Here is a 25,488-nt window from a genome sequence, read left to right as displayed (position 1 = left end):
AGCATATTACATTTGCTATAAGCCTCTCTGTTATAGTAAATGTTCAGTCAGTTAATATGTACAGTTTGGGGTACACTCTGACTATAGGGTTTCTATACATTGCAAGCGTTTTCACTTAGGGTAGGGGTTCTCAAACTGGGGGTTGGAACCCCTCAGGGGGTCACAAGGCTGTTACCTGGGGGGTCATGAGCTGTCAGCCTCCACCCTAAACCCCGCTTTGCCTCCAGCATTTATAATGGTATTAAATATATAAAAAAGTGTTTTTAATTTATAAGGGGGGTCGCACTCAGAGGCTTGCTATGTGAAAAGGGTCACCAGTACAAAAGTTTGAGAACTACTGACTTAGGGCTTGTCTACACTTAAACTTTATAGTGCTCTACCTTGCTGGATCGGGGTGTGAAAAATCACCCCCCTGAGCGCAGCAAATCTGAGCGCTTTAAAGCGCTAGTGTAGACAGGCTCCGAGCGCTGGGAGCCGCGCTCTCAGCGCTTGGAGCTAATCCCCTCGTGGAGGTGGATTACCAGGAGCGCTGAGAGACCTCTCTCCCAGTGCTCGCGTGCGACCACACTCGCACTTCAAAGCGCTGCTGCGGGAGCGTTCCTGCGGCAGCACTTTGAAGTTTCCAGTGTAGACATACCCTTAGTCTCTCTATCTCCTCAGAGGACCCTCCTGGGAGTTCTGCATTTTATGCTTTATAGAGGGGCTAATACCAGAACCAAATCACCTGCATCAAAGGCTCTTTCACCTTGCTTTTTGTCATACCACCCTTTTTGTACAGCTTGGCTTTTTTCAAGATTATGCAGTACTAGCTCCATACTGGTTTTTAGCTCTGCCGTGAATTTAGATTCCAGTTCATTCACTTGTTCCCCTTCAGAGTCAGTGTTACCTTCCCACAAATTTCTGACCAGATCTAGGGGGCCTGTGACCTTCCTTCTGTATCGGAGGTTGAATGGGGAAAACCCTGTCAATTCTTGGGGTACCTTTCTGTAAGCAAACAATAGGGAAGGCAGTAGCACACCCCAGTCCTTTGCCTTCCTGTCTACAGATATTGTTAGCATGGATTTAAATGTCCCATGAAATCTTTCAATTAACCCATTTGTTTCTGGGTGATATGGGGCAGACTTTAATTTTCCACAGTTCAGAGAATATGTGGGCCATGAAATTTGACCCCCAATCTGGCAGTATTTCTGTTTGAAAATGCACCCTACTAATTATGGAAACAAGTGCACTTGCCAGTTTCTGCTTCTATATTAGCTAGGGCCACTGCCTCTGGGTATCTGCTGGTGCTTTTTGGATGGTTTAGGGCAGTGTTTTTTAACCAGAGGTACGTGAACCGCTGGGGGTACACAGAGGTTTTCCAGGGGGTACATCAACTCATCTAGATATTTCACCTACTTTTACAACATTCCGCATAAAAAGCACTAGCGAAGTCAATACAAACTAAAATTTCATACCAACAACAACTTGTTTATACTGCTCTATATACTATATGCTGAAATGTAAATACAATATTTATATTCCAATTGATTAATTTTATAATTCTATGGTAAAAATGAGAATGTGAGCTATATTTCAGTAATAGTGTGCTGTGACACTTTTTTGTATTTTTAGGTGTGATTTTTTTAAGCAAGTGTTTTTCAAGTGAGGTGAAACTTGGGGGTATGCGAGACAAATCAGACTCCTGAAAGGGGTATAGTAGTCTCGAAAGGCTGAGAGCCTCTGGCTTAGGGAGTGGACCAGTAATGTCCATACCAACCCTAAGGAATGCTTCTCCAATTACAGGTAATGGTTGCAATGAGGCTTTGCGGAGACCTAAAATCTTTTTCCACTTTTGGTACAAGTCACAAGACTGACAGTATTCCTTCTAGGTTTATACCAGGCCAATGAAAATTTTCCTGAAGCCTTTCAAATATCCTCTCTACCCCTAGATGTCCAGTGGCCAAAATGGATGAACATCCTGTGTACCTCCATGGGTTCAGACTGTATACCCCCCTCAGTGTCCTCAGCTCATCAGAGCTGTGTTAACTTGGGCAGGATGGGTTTGGGTTTGGGGCAATATCTCTCAATGTAAAGCTCAGTAGAGTTACACATACAACATTTTCTTGGGCCCCTGTCCTGGGTCAGGGGGTTGTAACTGGGATTACTGGGTGGGTGCCTGTTGGGATATATTTGGCCTCACTTCCCCACTCCTTGTTTTCATGAACAGTTTGGGGACTCACTTTTACACAGGGCCTTTGCCCTTCCCTTTGGGGCTTTCGTTCAATACCCATTCTGGCCCTGAGCATGCAAATCAACAGCCCAAGCAGCCACCTGCACTTTATCAGGAGACTTTTCCCATATGGCAGCTCTGATTTCATCTGAGAAAGCATTAAAGAAATGTTCTTGGGTAAACAAATCAAACAATTTCCCATAATCCCATTCTGCCCTTTTACATTTTACCCATTTTTTCATAAAATCACACATTTTATGCATAAACTCCTCATGACTGATATTATCATGCGTCTTTAGATTGGTAAACATGGTATGATTCTGGAGTAAGTTGAAACCTTGACAATATAGTTTCCTTATATTTATCATAGTTTGTGGCTCCCCCCTGGCCCATGCCAGTAAAGACTTGGAAAGCTATACCCGAAATTTTGGGAACCAGTACAGACATTCATTTCCCAATGGAGATGCCATTGCCCTGGCATATATTTCAAAAGCAGTAAAATATTCTATGCAGTTTGCAGTCATATATGCAGTTCTTAAAATGTGGACACAGTCTGTCCCAGCTGAGAGAGTTCGGGCAGGGATTGCCCATGGGTTGTGGAATACCTTTTTGCTGCTCCAGTACTCTGAGCTGCATTTCTTGTGTCTCCATTTTCCGCTTGTGTGCGCTCTCTTCTGCGTCAGTCACTGCCGTTTGTCACTGCTGGGCTGCTCCTCTGCCTCCTTGTTAGCCTTGGTTGTGTGGATTGATTCCATTTGCAGCTCCTCTGCCTTGTTGATGACTGCCTTCTCTTGGAGTCTGAGCCATCTGCACCTGGTACTCATATGCCTCCTTGTCCCTGTGGAGCTGCAATTTAATCAGCTGTACCTGAGCACCAATTCCTGCAGGAGATTAAGGTCTGGTTGGTGTCCCAACTAAGGTGACCAGATGTCCCGATTTTTATAGGGACAGTCCCGATTTTGGGGTATTTTTCTTATATATGCTCCTATTACCCTCCACCCCCGTCCCGATTTTTCATACTTGCTGTCTGGTCACCCTAGTCCCAACTCTGGTTCATCTCCATCTGTACCCTCCTCCTTCTGCTTAAAATGCTCAGTGAGCATGGTTCTCAGATCCTCTACTGATTTTCCCTTATGGGGTAAACTATATTGCAAACATAGTTGTTTTTTATCCATTGTGTCCAAGGAGACTCTCTGGCTCATTTCCCCCCTTTCCTGGTTATACTTCTCTTAACCCGAAATAAACAAAAGAAAATAATAAACTTTAAGCTTGTACTTTGCTCCCCCCACAATTGAATCCATTAGGGTCTGTTTAGCAAGTATTTGGAGTGTGAACCTCAGTTCGCTGATATTGGAGTGCAACTTCTGTAATGACTATGCGACTCTGTTTTGGGGACTAGTAAGGGGTTCTGTCACTGCCTGCTTTGTAACTTTGGGGGCCCTTGTGCTGTGCATATATATTTCAATTCCCTGACACCAGTAGCCAGCCTGCAAGCATAAGATCTCACCCTGACTCTCACCAGCCCAGTTACTCTTTGCAGGGTGACACCAACATCCCTTCCAGTCCTGAGGCTCCCCAGATCCATCCTTCCTGAATTCTTAATTTCCAAACATTTGGACAGTTCCCCTCTGGTTTGAGTGCCCCATTGATGGGACTACTTGCAGTACATAAAGTTTAGTATGTGTATAAATCTTTGCAGGACTGGGGTGTTTTCAGTAGACTGTTTTAAAAGATGCTTGGGACACATGTTTCTATATCTAAGCAGGATCAAGTCTGTGATCAAGGGGCAGAATTTTCATCCAAGCGATGGTCCTTAAAATAGGATCAGTGCTCCTTTCCACCTTGGAACAGTCCCAGAACAAGGACAAACACAGACCCAAATTCCCTGAATCCTATAATTAACAGTGTGGACTTATCTCAGCATATCTGTCTGGTCACACAGGGTGGTTTATATGCTTATGAAGGGAATCTACATCTTAAAATGAAGGAAGCACTAAAAAGAATATCAGCTAATAAAGTTATAAAATACATCTCACTCTTTTAATATATTTAGTTCTTTTTGTACGTGTGGAATCTGTGCAAGAAAAATATTTCTCCCACAAAGCTCTATACATCTTCCCTGAAGAGTAGGGTTTTTTCAAAGCTGTCCCTCCTTAACTACCTCTCTTGAACCATTTACAGTTTTTTCAGATATCAACAAGCTTTTTAAGGTGTGCCTACATATACAGCACTCCAGTAGCGCAGCCGCAGTGCTTAGTGAAGACGCTACCTGTGCTAAAGGGGTAGCTTCTCTTGTTGGTGTAGGACCGGTCCTCCACCTTTCGGAGAGGTGGTAGCTATGTTGACAGGAGGAGCCTTCTTGTCGACATAGCACTGTCTACACCATAAGTTCGCTCAGTATAACTGCATCACTCGGGGTGTGGATTTTCCACATCCCTGAGTGACGTAGTTATATCAACATAAGTTGGTTGTATAGACGAAGCCTAAATCAGCTAAATTTTGCACTGAGAGGAGTAGGTAGGAAACTTGCAAATTTTTTACCTTTAGAGAAATGCAGCAACTTAATCAAAGAACTAGAATCTCATCCAGTCCCCTGCACTCAGGGCAGAAGTAAGTATTATCTAGACCATCCTTGACAGGTGTTGTCTAACCTGTTCTTAAAAATCTCCAATGATGGAGATTCCACAACCTCCCTAGGCAATTTATTCCAGAGCTTAACTACCCTGTCAGGAAGTTTTTCCTAATGTCCAACCTAAACCTCCATTGCTGCAATTTAAGCCCATTGCTTCTTGTCCTATCCTCAGAGGTTAAGAAGAAGAATTCTTCTCCCGCCTCCTTGTACCAACCTTTTAGGTACTTGAAAACTGTTATCATTAATAAGTTAACCTGGGAGGACAAAAGAGAAGAGGTGTATCAATTGTGCCTTTCAATTATTGTTGCAGTGTTTCCAGTTAAATGCATCTTATCCAGTTGCTAACGAACAAAAAATGAAACTGACGGGATTGGAATATCTTGTATTGTTCTGACCTAATGTACGCTGTACTTTAGTTTCACTTTCTTTCTACTTCTGCTCTAGTTCTGATGTGGAGATCTTCAACCATAGAGGTCACACTTTCTGTATGGTGCTAATATTATTGAGTATGTGCTGGTCAACAGGTTGGTCTCTTGATTTTTCCACCAAGGTTTTAATCAAGAATGAAGGGAACCAACAAGTTCTCATTGGGCATGAGAGAGGAGATGTGAAAACATATTGAAAAGAACTCAGCCATCTTACCTTTTTATTGTTTAGTTTGTCTTTAAAGAGGGAGGTTTTCTCAGAAGAGCTAGAAAATAGTCCCATCACAGTTTTATCACCTGTTAAGGCCTTGCAGGAAGACCGGCCTTGCCCAGAAATATACCAGGCAAAATGAGTACAATGCTGTTGTCAACAGAGCTGCACTTTTTCAATGAAATCATAGGTACAACTGTCCCCAGAACTGTCTAGAGATAACCATGTTCTTAATGATCTTAGCATGACCGTGCAGGAAAATACAGCACTCATTTACACCTGCTGTCACTTACACCTTTGAAGCCACTTTGTGGTCACCGGAGAAAACTGTTTTCTTAAGCCCCGTCTATGTTAAAAAATGGACCCTGCTGTCATGTTTAACCAACGACCGGTTGTTGCTATTACGATTTCAGTGTGGACAGGAATTTCATTTTTTAAAAAAATCTGTGTTAGCAGAAACTGTGCTATAGACTGGCCTTCTATCAACAAACAATCTGATCCCACAGGCCTGACTCAAGCAAAACTACTGACGTCTTTGGCAATTTTGTCCGAGTCAGGCATGCAGGATTGGCTGTGTCAAGTGTGGACACGTGTGTCTAGCTGTAACTTTGTTTGACAGTTGTTTGAAAGACTGACTAGATTGTAAAGATCTAGCAGTATTGTCAAACTATATGAGCCTTCAAGAAATGGTCAAAATAATCAGTTTGTAAAGGAGGGGTCACACACTCTGTTGCTCATTGCATGTCATGGCCTGCTGCCATGGCTAATTATTTTAAATGAGCAAGTTAAATGTTTGTATTTTATTAACACCCATTAATATATTAAATTCTTGAATCTCACCAATGAGAAGACAAAAGACTAGCCTATTACTGAGTCCCTTTAGGGTAGAGTTGGGTGAGAGATGGAGGAGAAAAAAGAGAATTTTATTTTCAGAACCAGCAGCTTTAATTCACTTAGAAGAAGTGAGATATGGGTCAGAATTCTGGTTCTTTAAAACAGAAATTCTTGGATGGATTGGTTAGCAAAGGGAAGCACTTTTATAAAATTTAAGATCCCAAAAGATGGGCCAAATTCTTCTTTCACTTATACATGGGCTATCTCATTGGGGTCTGGGTAAAAAAACTGCTTTGTTGGGCCCCATGTACGCTACGAAGCTGACCTGTTGCTGACTGTGGTAGTCGGCAACGGCCTCCCCATTATAGGTGTAAACCAGAAAACAAACAATGTTTTCGACAGCATTTCAAAAAGTTTGGTTGAAACATGGGGCCATGTGAATGTGTACAGCATTTCCCTATCCTGTTGCAATGGGATGCTAAAGGTTAATATAGGCCGAGTTTGAGAGCATCATGTGTCTAACATTCCTGCTTCCAGTTGTCTACCTGAGCGTGTTAAGAACAAGATTGTACTCCAACTTGTCTCCCCCATAGCAGTGCCATGTGGTACCAACTGAGCCAACAAATTGGCCGGAAGCTTTTTCTTGCAGGTGGCTTGAGCTCTGAGGGGCCAAATGTACAAAGGTATTTAGGTGCCTAAGGATGCAGATAGGCACCTAGAGGGATTTTCAAAAGCACCCAAGAAAGTTAGATGCCTAACTCCCACTGACTTGAAGTGGAGCCAATGTGACTTGAAATCATTGGGAGTTAGGCACGTAGGTGCTTTTGTAAACCCCTCTTCATCTTTAGGTGCCTAAATACCTTTGTAAATTTGGCCCTGAGTCCTTAAATTTAGTGTAAAGTGTAAAACAGATCTCTTGTCTGCTCTATTTACAGTGCAAATACTAAACAAAGGCTGGGTAGTGGAGATGGTATGGGAAAGGCTAGAGTGAAAGAACTTGTCAGACTTAGTGTTACATAGGCCTCGTGTTAGTTCCTGGTTTTCATTTCTTTGTTTTGAAATTGATATATTCCAATGAGGCCAGGCTGGAGTTATGACAGGCAATAGTACTTCCCACTTCTATGCTGCTTTCATTGAAGGATTTCAAAGTTCTTTGCATGCTTTAATTACCTAAATGACACAAAGTGGCTTTCCCATTCTTTATTGATTGATTGGCTTTAAAGCGCTCCCATTGGAAGCTCTAGGCGCATGTACAAAAAAAAAAAAGTAATAAAACAAACGTACAGAGAGCCTTGGAGAAGAGATGAAGCTTTGCAGCGTGAACTAAAAGCCCCCAAATACAGGCTCCGACACTTATGGGGGAAGCAAATTGCAGAGTTATGGACCCTTCTCTAAAAACACCCTGCCTCCCTCAATGAGATGCCATGAAGTTACTTTGTCATCACGAAGAGAGTTACCTGTTGGAAGAGGAGGATGTGTCTAGTGTTCTATAATTTCTGGGATACAGAATTTATGTTAGGGATTTCCCACAAATTCCTACTATAGATTAATTACTTACTGGTAAGATTAAGTTTCTTACTGCATTGTTAATTTAGCTGAGTTGCACATCCTGTATATTTTTATGGTATGCACATGACATAAACAGAATTATTTCAAACTATACATTTAACAAGAAAAATAGGAACACAAAATATGACATTTTATGGCCTAGTTAACATTACAGTAGAAACTTAACTTTTACATTTCCTGATTTTGTTTTCCACTCTAACTATGTACCAGTACCAATGCCTTAGTGTAATTTTTCTATATTTAAATTATTTGTTACCTGAGCTAAATTAATCCTGTGTTAATACTGTACTTTTGTGTAAAGGAGTGGTGGACATGCAGCTGTTTTAGAAACCACAACATTCTGTCATATCAGATGTGGTCAGTGCTCTGGTTCTGAGAAAGAACTGCCTGGAGATGTTTCTGAAAATGTTACAGCTTTGTTTTCTATAGCAGAACTCTGAATATTGCCTCTGAGAGCATTGCCTGGGCTTGTATATATTTTGGTTAACAGAACTTTAATAGTGCCTGTGTTTGCTCCTCTGTGGAAATGTATCCCAGACAATGCCCACAATCTCCTCCAACTGGACATTATTTAGAGGGTTTTGGTATTTTGGTTTTTGTTTTGAAATAAATAGGCCTTAAATCCTCTCTCCTAAAGACCTTTGATCAGACTGAGTGGGTGTGGCCTTATATACGTGATACTGTATATGCTACCAACAGCAGATAGAGTTCTGCCTTAGAAGATCCCTAGTCTGGAGAAGAGGAGAGAGCACTGTACCTGGAGAGGAAAAGCAGGGAGACCCCTCTGGGGGCATCCATCTCCATGGGAGAAAAGAGAGATCCACACAACTTTGCACTTCCATCCCACACAAGACCAGCTTCTCTTGAGCAGTGGTGTTGGCAGCTGCATCTCTTCTCCTGGCTAGACCCAAAGTGGAGCTCACTGTATTACCAGGCCAAGGGCTGGGCACTTCAAGTGAAATTAGTTGCTGCTCCCTTGAGGATGCTGATGGGCTCCCTCCTCTTTGCCTCTTAACTAATTAGTTCCCCAAAAGTAGGCCTGCAATTTTTGTCCTGGATATTTTGGCTTTTACGCAAATATATACAATATGTCCTCTTGCTGAGCTTTAGTGCCCACGGTTGGAACATTGAGGGCTGCATTGCATCTTGCCAGGATATATTTACATAGTTTAAATGAAGAAATGCACCGAACCACAATATTTGCTTGTGCTTGTATCTTCCTTGACAGATTAATAGAAAATGCGGTTGGTTGAGTTCACCAGCAACAGAAATTTTCAGTTGCTCAACTTTTGTCCTGCTGCAGTTTTGGGGAGATGGTGTCTGTAAGGGGGCTACTTTTAAGGCTCTCCTGGGCTGCATCTTGTCCCTGATGTATAAACAAAACATGCAGTTGACTTGCGGGAAAGCTAGATATTGCATTTAGGGTTCAGTTCAAACAGTTCTGTCATTTCTGTCACAGAGGATTCAGTGAATCAGCCCTGAGCACAGCTTAAGATACGTACGTGGTGTTTCCTGGGTCTGAATTCTTCATGAACTCATAGATACTGTTCCTGTTCTGCAGACATTTCTCAAAGCACCATACCATGTGAGCAGGTGAACCTGCTTTGCTGTGACTCACATGCCAGCTTTGTTGGCAGGTCTCTGACACGAAGACTGAAACTTTGTACATGGATTCAGCTATGGTCAGTTTCTGGAGATTTGGTTATTTTTTTCATATATGAAGCTGGCGGGGCTAAGCAGTTATTAATTATCTGTTATTTTGAAGTTCTTAGTCATTTTAGTTAGTGACTGTAAAGAAGGCTGAGGTTGAAACATTTTGTGGCTTGCTCTACACAGCCCTTCCAAGGTAATAAAATGAGGCAGTATGTTTGCCAAGAGCTTAGGGTGATCATGCGTGTTATAAATTTGCCTTTCTGTTTGCTAAACATTTTAAAGAGCCATATTTTGCCCTCAGATTTTAAACATAATTCCCAAGTGGTTTCAGTAAACATATCTCCTTTGGGCAGTGAGAGGAAACCTTAATTGTTAGCCTGATATTTGTATAGGAAAATCCTATAGGAAAAAGAACAAACCCATTTACACTAATCTGATTGCTGTCCACTTTCAAATATATGGCTCTGGCCCCTTTAAAAGTGTGATGAAGTACAGAACAATAGCAGAGTGGGGAAGCTGGAAGTAATGCAAAGTTCTTTCCCTTTTGACATAAAGAGCAAACAGAGAAAGGGGAGGAATTTGGGGTGAAAAAAAACAAGTAAAAGTCTTTGAACATGGAAGTGATTGATTGCAGGCTCCTTAACAGTTTTAATGTGACAGTGGGGGGAGGGATAGCTCAGTGGCTTGAGCATTGGCCTGCTAAACCCAGGGTTGTGCATTCAATCCTTGAGGGGGCCACTTAGGGATCTGGGGCAAAATCAGTACTTGGTCCTGCTAGTGAAGGCAGGGGGCTGGACTCAATGACCTTTCAAGGTCCCCTCCAGTTCTAGGAGATAAGATATCTCCATTTATTTATTTATTTATTTATTTATATCTAATATCTAGATCTCATGGTCACTGACACCTCAGAAATGCCTGGGATAGGTTAAAGTTTTCTTTAGCAGGTTCAAGACTTTGTACTCTGGTGTGACTAATTTACAGGTACAAACAATGAAACAACATCAAGTTTGTGTGGTGTGTGAGAGAAGCAAGTTTGGGTCTAAACTAGCTACACTGAGATACAGGCAAGAGGCTTGAAGAGCACTGATTCCTATGTATTTTAAACTGTAAAATGGTTGCTAAAGAAATCAGGAGACCCAGCTTGCCCTCAGGTAGAGTGACAATTGCTTCCAGATGGTTGCCCAGTGAATTACAGTATTCTCCCATTTATACAAAACCCTATTATTCAAATCTCTTCCTTGTCCTCCATCATGAGATACTTGAGATACATGCTGTCTGCAGCATGTATCTCATGCAGGGGGACAAAGGAGGGATTTGGATAATGCAGAGGTTTGGATAATAGAGCAGAGAGCACTGGTGACAGCAGTGGAGGATGCCACCCTGCTGCTGAATGGCACCTGCGTGGCTGCAGGGCCGGTGACATCTGATCCCTGCAGGCACAAAGTACAGGGAAAGCTGTGGTCCTGGCAGGACAGAACAGAGTCCTGGCCAACTGTCTCTGCTCTGCCCTGTCAGGATTGCAGCCTTCCCCTGCACCTTGCGCCTGCGGGGATCGGGAATCACTGGCCCTGCAGCAGCGCCAGAAGCCCTCTGCAGTCCCACTGTCACAGGAGTGAGTGAGCAGGGTAGAACAGACATCCCCAGCCAGGACTGTGATGAAGAGCCCCCTTCCATGGGGGAGGCCACCCTGCAGCTGAATGGCTCCTGCCATCTTGATTATCTGAACTTCCAATTATTCAAATGAAATCCATATCCCCCATGCTAGTTGGATAATCGGGAGTACACTGTGCTACAACATAAAACATGTTAGGAGTCTCAGGGGGGGAGGGATAGCTCAGTGGTTTGAGCATTGGCCTGCTAAACCCAGGGTTGTGAGTTCAATCCTTGAGGGGGCCACTTAGGGATTTGGGGCAAAATCAGTACTTGGTCCTGCTAGTGAAGGTAGGGGGCTGGACTTGACTTGACTTGATGACCTTTCGGGGTCCCTTCCAGTTCTATGAGATAGGTATATCTTCATATTAAAAGTTCCTCGTGGACAGGTTTCCACACTACAGAAAGAGCCCTCTCAGAGGGATAGAGGACTGACTAAATAAGAGTTTGAATTGTTCGTTCAGTTTAGAGGTGATACTGCCACAAGATCAAAGTTGAGGCATGGGAAAGCTTCACTGCTGCTGTCTGGGCTGGACCTGATGGGTGGATAAACAGAACATCAGTCTCAAGGACTGTCAGGCAGATGCTGTTTACCAGCCCTGTGTTCACACACTTTTAAAATAAACAATTCAAATTAGCCTGTCATCGCTAAGAAAGAAAAATCTAATTTTCTGCCTAGGACACAGTTAAGTACCTGTAACACTGTCCCTCATTTTCTTCATCTTCTTCTATTAAGGTAACGATGCCTGTGGAAAGAATGCGGATGCGTCCATGGCTGGAAGACCAAATAAATTCAAACACAATACCAGGGTTAAAATGGCTAAATAAGGTAAGATTTGTACGTATTTGAAAACAGATCAACTGTAGCAGGGTCTGAGGTTTGGTTCCTTAGATCTAATTCTCATGGCTTCCTGTGAAACAAAGCAATGAGGGTAGACAGAGTTGAGCTGTTCTTGCTGAACCTGTTCTTCTGGCCCTGCATTCAGGATTTGAGGAGTTATTTTTGCTTATCAGATCAGTGACTCTTTTAAAAACCATTTTTCTTCCTCTGTCTTCTTTTGTGGGAGCAGGTGCTATGGAAACTCCATTGCTTTACGCTGGGAACAAAGTGCAGAGCCAAGCAGCTGCAGTGGGACTTGAGCAGAATGTTCTTCTGAATTGTAACAGTCTACTCTGCATTAACCCCTGAGCTGATATGCTGATCCCTGCTTGGAGCATGGATACTTACTTGATTTCATTGCTACGGGCCGTATGGTAGAACTTAGAAGGGTAATGGGTGTCTTTTCCCATATAAGTCCCGATCAGCATTCCGTACTTACCCAGAACTCTCAGTGGGAGGTTAAGATGTTCAGAGAATATAGGATCAAGCACGAGAACATTGGAGAAATGGTTTTCTTGAGCTAATTTTAAAAAAGTTCAAAATAAATGTAAGGCCTAAACAAACCCAAGTAAAATCACATGTATTCTTACCATGGAAAATATTAATTTATCTCACATAAAAGCGCGAGTCAGTTTTTTTCAGCCATGGTGTGCTAATTTGTCATTTAAAGGCATGGAAAATGCATGTTATTAAGGCATGTTCTGATGTATAGAAATGTAGGATTTGCCATTCAAGGTCAGACAGTGATCCAATTAGTTTGGAACTCTGTTTCCAGTAGTAACTTGTTGCTTATGTGATCTGCTTTTGAACTGATGTGTGATATTTAGCTTCTATTATTTTTATCATTGCTTGCATAACTGTAAAGGCTAGCGGTCACCAAATTATCAGGTACTTTTTAAAATTCATCCATAATATTTTGTCTCAATAGCCTCCTGCAGCATTGAATTTCACATGCTGTGACTTGATGTTGGGTAAATAAATATTTTCTTTTATCTGTCCCCAAATTAGCTTGAGAGTGCTAGTTCTTGTATTATGGGCCACAGTAAAAAGGAGGGACTGATCAGTTTTGAAAGTTCCCTTTGTAATTTGAATACTACGTTCAGGTCCCTATGGCATCTTCTCCTTTGCTGTCTGTAGTCAGTCATATGTCACTTCTTCCATACCTAGGATCATCTTCATTGCCCATTTCTGGAAATGTTCATTCTCCGCTGAATCTTTCTTAAAGCAAGGCTGTCCATACAGGGCACAGTACTCCAGATGCAGGCATACCACTGTTCAGCGGCGTATTATCGCCTAGGCCAACAAGGCCTAGGCCTAGGGCGGCAAATTTGCTCTTGCTCCCTCCCCAACTCCGCCCCTTCCCCAAATCCCCGGCCCGCCTCCTCCCCCAGGCATGCCACGCTTCCCTCCTTCCACCTCCCTCCCAGGCTTGCCGCGCTGGGAGGGAGGGAGAAGCGAGTTGCAGTGTGCTCGGAGGAGGCGGAGCAGAGGTGAGCTAGGGCCCACGGGCGCGGGGAGTAACGGGGGGCCGGGAACCGCTCCCCGGCCCGCCCCAGCTCACCTCTGCTCCACCGCCGCCGCCATCCCCCGAGCCTAGGGGCGGCAAATTTGTTAATCCGCCCCTGCCACTGTTCAACCCAGTGCTATTGTAGCATTTTCTATATTATGTTTCACACCCTTGTTTAATACACCAAAAAAACCTGTTTGCTCTGCACTGAGAAGACCTCTCTATTGAGCTAGTGGACTCCTTAGTGTGTTTGTTCAAACAATCCTGTGAATTCAGAGCCCATAAGCACATCAAGGTAGACTGTAAGGCACACTGTTGAGTTGTTTAATATTTGCAACTATTCTGCCTAGATCAAGGTGTTACAATGGTTATCTGCCCTTGCGCTTCTGGGCATAAGCAGGAGCCATAACGTATTCTTTGTTCCATTATATCATACTACACAACTGGGCAGGCCATGTCGTGCTAATAAAATATTTTGAATTTGGATTATTTTTTTAAAGCAGAAGGCATTGGCTGCTACCAGGAGCAGAATACCAGATTAAATGACCTACATCTTCAACGTTAAGTGCAAAGTGATGCACACTAGAGAAAATAATCCCAATTTTACATACACAATGTTGGGTTTAAATTAGCTGTTACTACTCGCTCAAGAAAGTAGTAGTTGGAGTCATAGTGGATAGTTCTCTGAATATATCTACTCAATGTGCAGCAGCAGTCAAAAAAGCCAACAATGTTAGGAACCTTTAGGAAAGGGATAGATAAAAAGACAGAAAATGTCATAATGCTACTACATAAATTCATGGTACGCTCAGACCTTGAATACTGCATTCAGTTCTAGTCACCACATCTCAAAAAAGATATATTAGAATTGGAAAAGGTACAGACAAGGGCAACAAAAATTATTAGGGGTATGGAACAGCTTCCATATAGGGAGAGATTAAAAAGACTGGGACTTTTCAGCTTGGAAAAGAGACAACTAAGGAGGATATGATAGAGGTCTATAAAATCATACATGGTATGGAGAAAGTGAATAGGAAAATATTATTTACTCCTTCACATAACACAAGACCTAAGGATCACCTGTTGAAATTAATAGGCAGCAGGTTTAAAACAAATAAAAGGAAGTACTTCTTCACATAACACACAGTCAACCTATGGAACTCATTGCCAGGGGATGTTGTGAAGGCCAAAAGTATAGCTGGGTTCAAAAAAGAATTGCTTAAGTTCATGGAGGATAGGTCCATCAATTGCGATTAGCCAAGATGATCAGGGATGTGACCCCATACTTCGGGTGTCCCTAAACTTCCAATTGTCAGAAGTTGGAACTGGACGACGGGGGATGGATCACTCGAAATTGCCCTGTTGTGCTCATTCCCTCTGAAGCACCTGGCACTGGCCACTGTCAGAAGACAGGATACTGGGCTAGATGGACCATTGGTCTGATCCAGTATGGCTGTTCTTACGGTCTTATGGCATCTGATCTTGCCCCAAAAATTCACATATCTTCATAGTTGCCTCTTACAATGTGAAATGGCTTCCTGAATCCACTTCAAAGTGTTTCTAATTGCAACTGATCACTCCAACAATGAGTCATTAAACCAAAAGTAATTCCTATCATTAAGTGTAAATCCTGACCTTAAACAAGGCAGCACATGCAATCTGTGATACATAAGGCAAAGATTTTTGGCATGGGTATTTTGATTAGAAATAAAGGACAGGACACGGGCAATAAACAATAAGTCATGGAAGTTCCAGCTTCGTGGTAGCGGGGCTGGAGTCCCAGACCCACTGCCTGGGGCTGAATTACTGGAATTTTCAAGAAGACAAAGAGGTCTCCTAAAATCACGGAATCTGTGACAGACTCGTAGCCTTAATGATACAGTATCATTTGCACCCACAGCTTTGTTTATAGACTAAACCAGGGATCTCAAACTCAAATGACCACGAGGGCCGCATGAGGACTAGTACATTGGCCCGAGGGCCGCATTACTGACACCTCCCTCCCGCCGCCCTCGGCCCCGCCCCACTCCACCCTTTCCATGAGGCCCCGCCCCTGCCCCACCTCTTCCCACCCCTTCCCTGCCCCCGTTCCAATCTCTTCCCCGAAATCCCCACCCCAACTCTGCCCCCTCCCTGTCCCCAGGGGGTGCAGGAGGGGTGTGGGGTGTGGCAGGGGCTCAGGGCAGGGAGTTGGGGTGTGGGGTGCAGGAGGGGCGAGGGGTGCGGCAGGGGGCTCAGGGCAGTGGGTTGGGGTGTGGGGTGCAGGAGGGGTGGGGGTGCGGCAGGGGGTCAGGGCAGGGTATCGGGATGCAGGAGGGGTGCGGCAGGGGGCTCAGGGCAGTGGGTTGGGGTGCAGGAGGGGTGCGGCGTTTGGCAGGGGGTTCAGGGCAGGGGGTCGGGGTGCAGGGTGCGGCAGGGGGCTCAGGGAAGGGGGTTGGGGTGCAGGAGGGGTGCAGGGTACAGCAGTGGGTTGGGGTGCAGGAGGGGTGTGGCAGGGGGTCGGGGTGCAGGAGGGGTGTGGGGTATGGCAGGGGGCTCAGGGCAGGGGGTTTGGCTGCAGGAGGGGTTTGGGGGGCGGGCTCAGGGCACCCTGTCCTGCCCTGCTCCCGCGCTGCTTCCCAGAGCGGCACGGGGGCAGGGCAGGCAGGCAGGGAGCCTGCCCTGCCCCCGGTGCGCGTTGTGGCGGAGCCGCTCTAGGTTAACGCTGTGGGAGGGCGGGGGGCCGCGAGGAGCTCGTGGCCCGCGTGTTTGAGACCCCTGCACTAAACCTATGGTTTGCCAATTGTAGAAGTTGTGGGGTTTAGGTGCTGGTTTTTTTTAACCATAGTTCTGCAATGGTTCATGGTAAAGAAAAGAATCTGCGTAGAATAAACAGTATACCTGCTATTACAATACACAGCTTTTAAGTTGTATTAAATGTAAAACCTTAAGTTCAGTATTGGGACTTTCATAGTTCACTTTCATGGGGAATATTGTCAGTTTTCATTCACAATATTATGTTGGCTAAATGGCATCTCAAGAAGTTACATTTTACTTACCTAAATGCTCCCTGCACTTTCAAATGGAGAAGTTTTTTCTTCACTTCCTGTCCTGTCCTGTCCTGCTGCATAAGGTTACTGTGCACTGTTAAATAGTTACTGTGTTCCACTCTAGAAGTGGCCACATTTCAGTGGTAGATGAAATGACTCCTGTGTACTGGACTTGAAAAATCCGTTTGCCGGCTCAGCCAGGGCAAGCAGAAATTTTGTCAGCGTGAGTGGCGGAAGGGTAGTGGTTGTTCACCCTTCTGTTGAGACAAAGTTGGGGTGTGTGACATGCAGAGCTGAGGGTGGGGTAGTGTCCCTAATGCAGCTGGAGAGAAGGGCTGCAATGACAGGCATGGGGCTGGGAGCAATCAGAGGACCTGTAACAAGAGCAGGAATTGAAGCACTTGGCTCTTTGCACATGTTTGGGACATTACCATCAAGACAGACACAGCCTATTTAAAACTCGCCCTGCAACTCTCTAGTTAGGAAAGAGCTGACTTCATGCTCTGTTGTTACCTGTTGTGACAACATAGCAAGAGAGCATTAAGTCTTCAAAGTTGTTTTCCTTTTCTAGTTTGTTGCCAGATTGCAAGCACTATTTCTACTTTTCCTTTGATGTCTCCAAGTGAATGTGGTGTTAGCAATTTTTATTACACTGCTTTACAGTAGAACCTCAGAGTTATGAACACCTTGGGAATGGAGGCAGTTCATAACTCTGAAATGTTCGTAACTTTGAACAAAATGTTATGGTTGTTCTTTCAAAAGTTTACAACTGAACATTGACTTAATGCAGCTTTGAAACTTTACTATGCAGAAGAAAAATGCTGCTTTTAACCATCTTGATTTAAGTGAAAGAAGCACAGAAACAGTTTCCTTACCTTGTCAAATCTTTTTTTTTAAACTTTCCCTTTATTTTTTTTAGTAATTTAAATTTAACACAGTACTGTACTTATTTGCCCCCTTTTTTTTTTTTGGTCTCTGCTGCTGCCTGATTGCACACTTCTGGTTCAAAATGTGGTGTGTGTGGTTGATCGGTCAGTTCGTAACTCTGGTGTTCATAACTCTGAGGTTCTACTGTAGTTAGTTAGTTTATGATTCACATATTTGTTCTACATTTTCTAAAGATTACAGTGAGCCTGATTCATTTATTCCCAATCAGATTCAGCATCCTGCATAAATGCCTGAAAGACAAAATACTGTGTGTACAGTACGTGAGTGAGCAGGGCTAATAATCTTTGGAATTTTCAACACAAATGAGAGAGCATCATCTTTTCCATGGAAGAGTTGCATTGAATTTTAATAGAAATTGCTGGGTTCTAAATTAACTGCAGTCATTCAGGGCATCATTTTGGAAAGCTCAATAAAAGCCTATGCACAGCATCTGTCAAAACAGAAGACAATGACAGGATGTATAAGGAGTAGGATGGAAAATAACATTGATGATATAATGCTATTATATAAATCAATGGTATGCTGTTACCTGAAATATTGTGTTCAGTTCTGGTCTTAAAAAATATGAAGCAGAAATACAAGTGATTCAGATTTGGGTGATGATAATTATTAGATGCAAGGGAGATTTCCATGTGAAAAGACAGAGAGAAGACTGCGACTGTCGAGAGGTGATTGGTAAGTGGGATCATAGATGGGTACAATATAACAAAGAGCATAGAGAACATAAACTGGGGGCTCTAGTTACACTTTTTCATACTGCAAGAACAAGGGGACTGTCCCAGGGTGACAGTGTTTGCTGAAGATATCACCTTCTTACCAGCCATTGATCCTGATGGGCAAGGTTTAAGTAGGTTCTGCTGATTCACTGAGGCAGGTGGTTCATTACCTCTCCCCAAGGCATCTCTGAGGGGTGTGAAAGTGGCTGTCCAGCAAGAGAGAAGATAGTATGGGCTGAGCAGTTCTCCAGTAGGACCTCTAGGTGCAGCCAAGCCTAAGGAAATGGCTCGTGATTGTTTGTTTTATGTCTTCGTTAATAAAGCAAACTCCAGGAAAGGGATAAAGTGAGTTTTTGACTCCACCCAATGTGGATTTTGCTTTAGAACAGATGGATGCGGCCACCTGTTCACAAGGGCTTTCAATGAAACTGAAAAGACACGTTTCACATTGAAAAAGGGTTATTTCTGGTATCCAACCTATATTTAACATATAGAACTTGTGGCCACTGATATCACTGTAGTCAGAAGTTTAGTAGGCTTCAAGAAAAGATTAGACGATTCTATGACTAATGAGAACATCTATGTTTATATTGGATAGGATTGATTTTTACCTTACATGATATAAATCCTCATGCTTCAGGCCACAAACTGACTGCAGTTAGGAAGAACCTTCCCCTGCAGGCAGACTGTTACATAACTGACAACTAAATGTTTTCTTGCACCTTTCTTTTAAGTTTGAAGTGTTAGGTACTGACTGCTGTTAGCAACAAAATCCTGGACAAATGGACCAGTGATCTTAGTCAGCAGGACAATTCCTATAGGGCTTTTATGAACCATCCTATAGAATGGAAGTAAATGTAAAATCACTGCTCATCAACTTTGCTGATGACACAAAGATTGATGGAATGGTAAATAATGAGGAGAACAGAGCAGTCAAACAAAGCAATCTGGATTGCTTGGTAAGGTAGCTGGGTCTGTTCAAACAAAATGTGTATTAATACAGCCAAGTGGAAAGTTATACACCTGGGAACAAGGAGTGCAGGCCATATCTACAGAATGGGGGGCTGTGTCCCGCAAAGCAGTGACCGTGGAAAGGATTCAGGAATCAGAGTTAGAGCCCTGTGAAATTCTTCTTGCTTTTTTTATATATATATATTTTTTGGGGGGGGGGAGAGGATTTTGTTTCATTTCATTTCATCTGTGGGGGTGGAGGAGTGGGTCTTGCCCCCCAGGGTGGGGGGTCTTTGCGGGATTGGGTCCTGCTCTGGGAGGGAGGTGGGAGTGGGAGGCACTTTGGATGGGGTCAGGCCCTAACTCGGAGGAGTGGGGGTGGTGGGAGTTGGAGGGGGGTTGCAGAGCGAGCCTGCCTTGCACTCACCCTGCAGTGACGGCTCCTACAGCTCCTGTCCCATGAGGCTGGGCCTGGCTCCTCACTCTCGGCACTGTGACCTGATGAGGGGGTGGCAGAGCAAGCCCATCCTGCAGCAGCAGCTCCAGTCCTGTGGAGCTGGGCCCAGACCTTCCCACACCAAGCATTGCAACTGGCTGTATGGGATGGCAGAGCCACTCAGGTTTGGCCCAGCTGGCCCTCCATTATGACAATGAGGTGGCTGGGCAAATCCTGAGTCGTGCTGCAACCCCATGTGCCAAGTTGCAACACTGCTCACCAAAACTGAGTGGTGCTGTGACCCCACATGCCAGGTTGCAATGCCCAGAGCAGGGAGCTGGGCCCGGTCCTGAGGATAGGAGTCATTGCTGCAGGGGAGTTTTTTGGTTTTTCTTCTTATACATTGATTTTCATTTCATGTCATGTTATTTCAAATTTTCCAAAACCAGGGGCTCTAGCCCTAGTGGACAAGCAACTCAATGTGAGCTTCCAGTGAGGAGATGTGGCACAAAGGGCTAATGCGATCCATGGATGTATAAACAGGGGAGTAGTAAGCAGGAATAGGGAGGTAGTTTTGCCGCTGTACACGGTCAGAGGAATTCAAATTGGAAATAAGACAAACACTTTCAACAATGACGGTGATTAACCACCGTTTCTTGATGTATTTAGATCAAGACTGAATGCCTTTCTGGAAGATATGCTTTAATCAAACACAGTTATTGTGTGCAATGCAGGAGTAACTGCAGGAAATGTAAGGACCTGTGTTATGCAGGAGGTCAGACTAACACAGGTGCTGGAGCTAGGGGTGCTGGGGGTGCGGCAGCACCCACAGGCTTGAAGTGGTTTCTATCATATACTGAGTTTATAGTTTGGCTCAATGGCTCTCAGCCTCCTGCTATACAAATTGTTTCAACACCCCTGCAGACTAGATGATCTAATGGTCCCTTCTGGCCTTAAAAGTCTATGTATCTATGAATATAAGCACTCTTAAATTCTATAAACGTTAATATAAAAACCTAGAGAACTTGATTAATTTTCTGTAGTACACCGTTTGTTTCATCCCTGTTAGATTGTATAAGACATTTCCGTAAAGTGTACTTACTGCCATCTTCAACATGCTCAAACATCTCTCAGGCTCAAACCCATCTTTTATTAATGTAGAAGGTGCACAGTAAATATTACGCAAAGAAAAGAAGAGGATAATTATATATTTAAACCAGCCTTGCAAAAATCCACTCACTCATCTGGGGCAAGTATTTTGTTAACGGGCAAGAAATATATTATTAGTATCTTCATTGTTGTTAAGTTAAAGGTAGGCTAATGGAATTTTATGCTTAGGCTGATAAATTTTCACAACAATTTTGAAATGATGTTTAGAAAATACATCTGGCCCCAAACTTTTATAGTGTTTTGCCTTTTTTCATTCTCCATTGGTTCTTTTGGTTTCAGTATTGCTTTGTTGATTCACTTGAGTATATTCCCTCTTGCTGCATGACCATCTCTCCCTTTGATACTCCTTAGTTCATGACACACACATTGTGTATTATCACAGGAGAAAAGGTTCAGGCAAGCATTGAGCTGGAGCTAGGGATTGCTAAATCATTGACTTGAACCATTACTGCTGTGTCTTGCATTGCAGTGCTGTTTGTGCTTCCTACCAGGATGGTGCTGGTTGGGAGCACGGATAGTGCTGACAGGCATTAAAGCTTTGGGCCTGTCCTTGCTGGGTTTGGATGCAGTGATGCTTTGGACCCGAGCACAGCAGGGGTGGGCAAAGAGCTTTCACCTTAGATATGATCAGTTATAGCTGTGGAAGGAGGAGAGCTTCTTTTCAGACTGATCACTGTTTTTCAGGGGAGAAAATAAGGAGGCAAAGGGAATAAATGAAAGGACATGGCCTATGTATAGAGAATGAGTGGGAAGAATGAGAGCGAGAAATGGACATCACATGTCAAACTTCTGCTTTTACCAAATTAAAGGGAAGAGAGAAAAAAATGAGATTAGAAGAATAAAAATGAACATAACTATATGGTCCTAACAAACAAGAGAGAGAAAAGTTTGAATGGAATCAGAAGCTGAAGTAAAAGGCAGAATCAGAAAAAGAAAATATCATTGAGAGATGAGAAAAGAAAAAAAGTAAAACTTTACTTTTATAGAGATATTCGTGTGAGAGAGAATACATATGGGACGTAGACTAGGAGGAGAGACAGATAGAGAAGGAAAAAAAGTGGCGCTGAAGGAAGAAGAGAAGACCACACACGAGCTACAGTTTGTTAATTTTTAGATTATTTCATAGAAATGTATATAATGCATTGATCACAATGTTCTTAGATGTAACCTTCAGAGCAGTAAAGAAAGAGTACATTCTTCTGTTCTATACTGAGATACTAAAATGATCCTTACTCCCTCCCCTTTTGCATCCTGCTTCCTTAATGACCTTTGATTCCTGCTGTGAAGGAGTCTTGTACATTTCACTGTGTTATTGTGTCTGATTTGCTTGCCTCACCCAATTGTAGATGTCATCATCTCCTACTGTGCTGGTGCCTCATAGGCTAAATTTTAAGCCCCTCACCCTCCTACAAATTTCTAATCGTAAAAAGAAAAAATTCTGCACTGCCAAAAGTGCCTTGATTTGAATATTTATAAATGTGTGGTGCAGCATGTGATATACATGTGTCATCTTGGAAACCTGCCCAATTTTTAGTCCATAAAGGGTAGGGTGACCAGATGTCCTGTTTTTAAAGGGACAGTCCCGTTTTTGGGGACTTTTTCTTATATAGGCGCCTATTACCCCCCATCCCATTTTTTCACAATTGCTGTCTGGTCACCCTAATAAAGGGGCATCTGAAGGTTTCACAGATTTATGGCTCTATCCTGCTCCCTCTGATGCCAGTGGATGTTTTGCCATTGACTTCAGCAATAGCAGGATTGGACCATAAAGGAGCAAATGAAACAAAACACTTGCAGATGCTGGAACTGTAGATGTGTTTTTAAATGAGTGGATTAAAGTCCTCAGAAAATCTGTGAGTCAATCAGTGTTTGTTTTTCTTTCCAGGAGAAGAAGATTTTTCAGATTCCCTGGATGCACGCTGCACGACATGGGTGGGATGTTGAAAAAGATGCTCCTTTATTTAGAAACTGGGCAATTCACACAGGTACTGGAACTCTCATTTCTGCGGACCAGATTTTGTTTGCCTTTGTGTTTCTCCCGGAGATTTTCCCTTTAATTTTGTTCGCTTTTGCAAATGCGGTGAATGAATGTAAGGACCTGAATCTGTGAGATGCTGAGTACCTCTTGCGACATCCTTGGTACTCTCCTAACTTTATTGAAGGGCCGTAACTTGCTTCCATTGAAGACAACAGTGAAACTTCATTGACCGAAATGGAAACAAAATTGGTTCAAAATCAATGGGAGTAGAGACGGCTCAGCAGCCCTTATGCTCTTAAATTTTAATACAGGTTTGAACCAGGCATAATAAAGGTAAGTGCTGTAAAAGCTTACTCGCACTACTCTAGCATTGCATCTGATCTGCAACACCCATACTATTCCAGCTCGGGGCCTTTCTTGAGAAGAAGCTGTCAATCATATAGTCTAGAGATGTGCATGAAAATGAGATCACCAAATGAGCCTTCTCTTGTAACCTAAACTGTGGTTTGAACTTGTGTCTCCAGAATCAAAAGGAGTGCACTGACACTAACTCATGGTGCTACTAGCTCTCCCTGGGCTTTGAAAAAATGTTTAATATGTACCTAACTTTCTTTATTTTCTTGCTTGTTAGGAAAATTTCAACCAGGAGTAGATAAACCTGATCCAAAGACATGGAAGGCAAACTTCCGATGCGCTATGAACTCCTTGCCTGATATAGAAGAAGTCAAAGACAAAAGTATAAAGAAAGGAAACAATGCCTTCAGGGTTTACAGGATGCTACCCGTATCCGAAAGGCCTTCCAAAAAAGGTAGACGAAGGGACCCATGAACATGAAATCAGTGTTAGGTACCTAGCTGGATCTTAATTTGATGATGGAGACTTCTACTCCAGTATCTGAGACCTGCAAAATATGGCTGTTGTACCTTGGCTTCTGTGAAGTCACATGTATTTATACAAAATATTTCCATGAACAATAGACAGACTGCATTCATTTAAAGGGATAATATACTTTTTTTTTGAAAGAGAGAGGATACACAGGATATGATGTTTGAAGATCAAGTGTCTGGTATAAATTGGTTTAGCTTCATTGAAGACAATGGAGCCATATCGATTAGCAGCTGCGGCTCTGACCCCAGATATCTAGTCTGTTTCATATTTGGAGCAAAAAGGAAACCGTTATGGTCAAGATGGGACATGGAAGTTCTGATTTTTTGCTACATTTTAAAGGGAAAAACCAATCTACTTCTACAATGTTACAATCATTTCATTTCTACTCCCAAAGAGAAACAAATTGACATTTCCCCCCATCCTATGAAGTGTCTGACTAAGTGTCCTACTGGGTGACACTTAGCACTGGAACAGGTATACATGCATAGGTTGGAGATCTGTGCTTTGTAGCAGATCCTTCCCTCCCCCCCTGCTCCCCCCCTTTGCCTGTACAAAAAAACTCTTTCTGAAAGAGGTGCAGATGTGGATTATTCAAGAAACATTAACTTAGGCACAGGTATCTACCACCTTATAGGACATGGGAAAGCCATGGAGAATGGCGCCTTCTTCTCACCCATGGTTCCACCTTCTAAAGCCTCCCATAGCCCAATCTCCATAGAGTGTCCACAGGGGAGAAGATAGCATAGAGGCATCTCCGCCCTCTCTTTAGGCCTTCTGGGAGATTTCTGTCTGATCAGGGTATCCTCCTTTCATGGAAGGAGATTAGGGAAATAGTGGATATGATTATAGTTAACAGAACTCATTCAGAATTAGGAGGCAGACATCTTGCTGCCTGCTGGCTAATTAGGTTAGGAAAAAACCCACTCTTGGTTGGATTCGGTGGCAGAAATATGGTACATCCAGACTGTAAATTAGCTAGGGTCTGTGTGGACACACCTTTTTCTGTGTTGTTTTTTTTAGTTCTGTTTTCTTCATAAATAGATAGTGGCTAGGAGTCTCAAAGAAAACAGAAAATACACTCCCTAGACCTAGTGCTCCTCTGCAGTCTGCTTCATATCCTACACCGTTCAGACCAGTTCCTGCCCCAGATGGCAGGTTCCCTGCCTGAGTCCTCTACTCCTATCTGCCACTAGGCATTTACAGCTCCTGTTGGCCACTCTGCCCCTAGAATCATAGAAGATTAGGGTTGGAAGAGACTTCAGGAGGTCATCTAGTCCAACCCCCTGCTCAAAGCAGGACCAACCCCAACTAAATCATCCCAGCCAGGGCTTTGTCAAGCTGGGCCTTAAAAACCTCTAAGGATGGAGATTCCACCACCTCCCTAGGTAGCCCATTCCAGTGCTTCACCACCCTCTTAGTGAAATAGTGTATCCTAATATTCAACCTAGACCTCCCCCACTGCAACTAGAGACCATTGCTTCTTGTTCTGTCATCTGCCACCACTGAGAACAGCCTAGCTCCATCCTCTTTGGAACCCCCCTTCAGGTAGTTGAAGGCTGCTATTAAATCCCCCCCACTCTTCTCTTCTCCAGACTAAATAACCGCAGTTCCCTCAGCCTCTCCTCGTAAGTCATGTGCCCCAGCCCTCTAATCATTTTCATTGCCCTCCGCTGGACTCTCTCCAATTTGTCCACATCCCTTCTGTAGTGGGGGGACCAAAACTGGACACAATACTCCAGTGCCAAATAGAAGGGAATAATCACTTCCCTTTATCTGCTGGCAATGCTCCTACTAATACAGCC

At 43.4% G+C, this 25,488-nt stretch overlaps 1 protein-coding gene across 5 annotated transcripts in view; it reads left to right on the top strand.

Annotated features, from left to right (window-relative positions):
• Positions 1–25,488, top strand: part of IRF2 (interferon regulatory factor 2) — a 65,953-nt gene that overhangs the window by 17,476 nt on the left and 22,989 nt on the right. For 3 of the 5 annotated variants that reach the window (XM_065405335.1, XM_065405338.1, XM_065405337.1), the window contains exons 2-4: positions 11,920–12,012; positions 22,706–22,805; positions 23,430–23,606. In XM_065405335.1, coding sequence (XP_065261407.1) covers positions 11,926–12,012; positions 22,706–22,805; positions 23,430–23,606 — 364 coding nt within the window. In that variant the 5' untranslated portion in view covers positions 11,920–11,925. Of the gene's footprint in view, positions 1–9,469; positions 9,563–11,919; positions 12,013–22,705; positions 22,806–23,429; positions 23,607–25,488 lie in introns of those variants that run through there. The other 2 variants (XM_065405334.1, XM_065405333.1) reach the window with 1 other exon arrangement.

Source organism: Emys orbicularis, chromosome 5 (genome assembly GCF_028017835.1).
Source record: "Emys orbicularis isolate rEmyOrb1 chromosome 5, rEmyOrb1.hap1, whole genome shotgun sequence".
Lineage (NCBI taxonomy): Eukaryota > Metazoa > Chordata > Testudines > Emydidae > Emys > Emys orbicularis.
The sequence above is the reverse complement of the archived record's forward strand: the minus strand, read 5'-3'. Positions and strand labels throughout refer to the sequence as shown.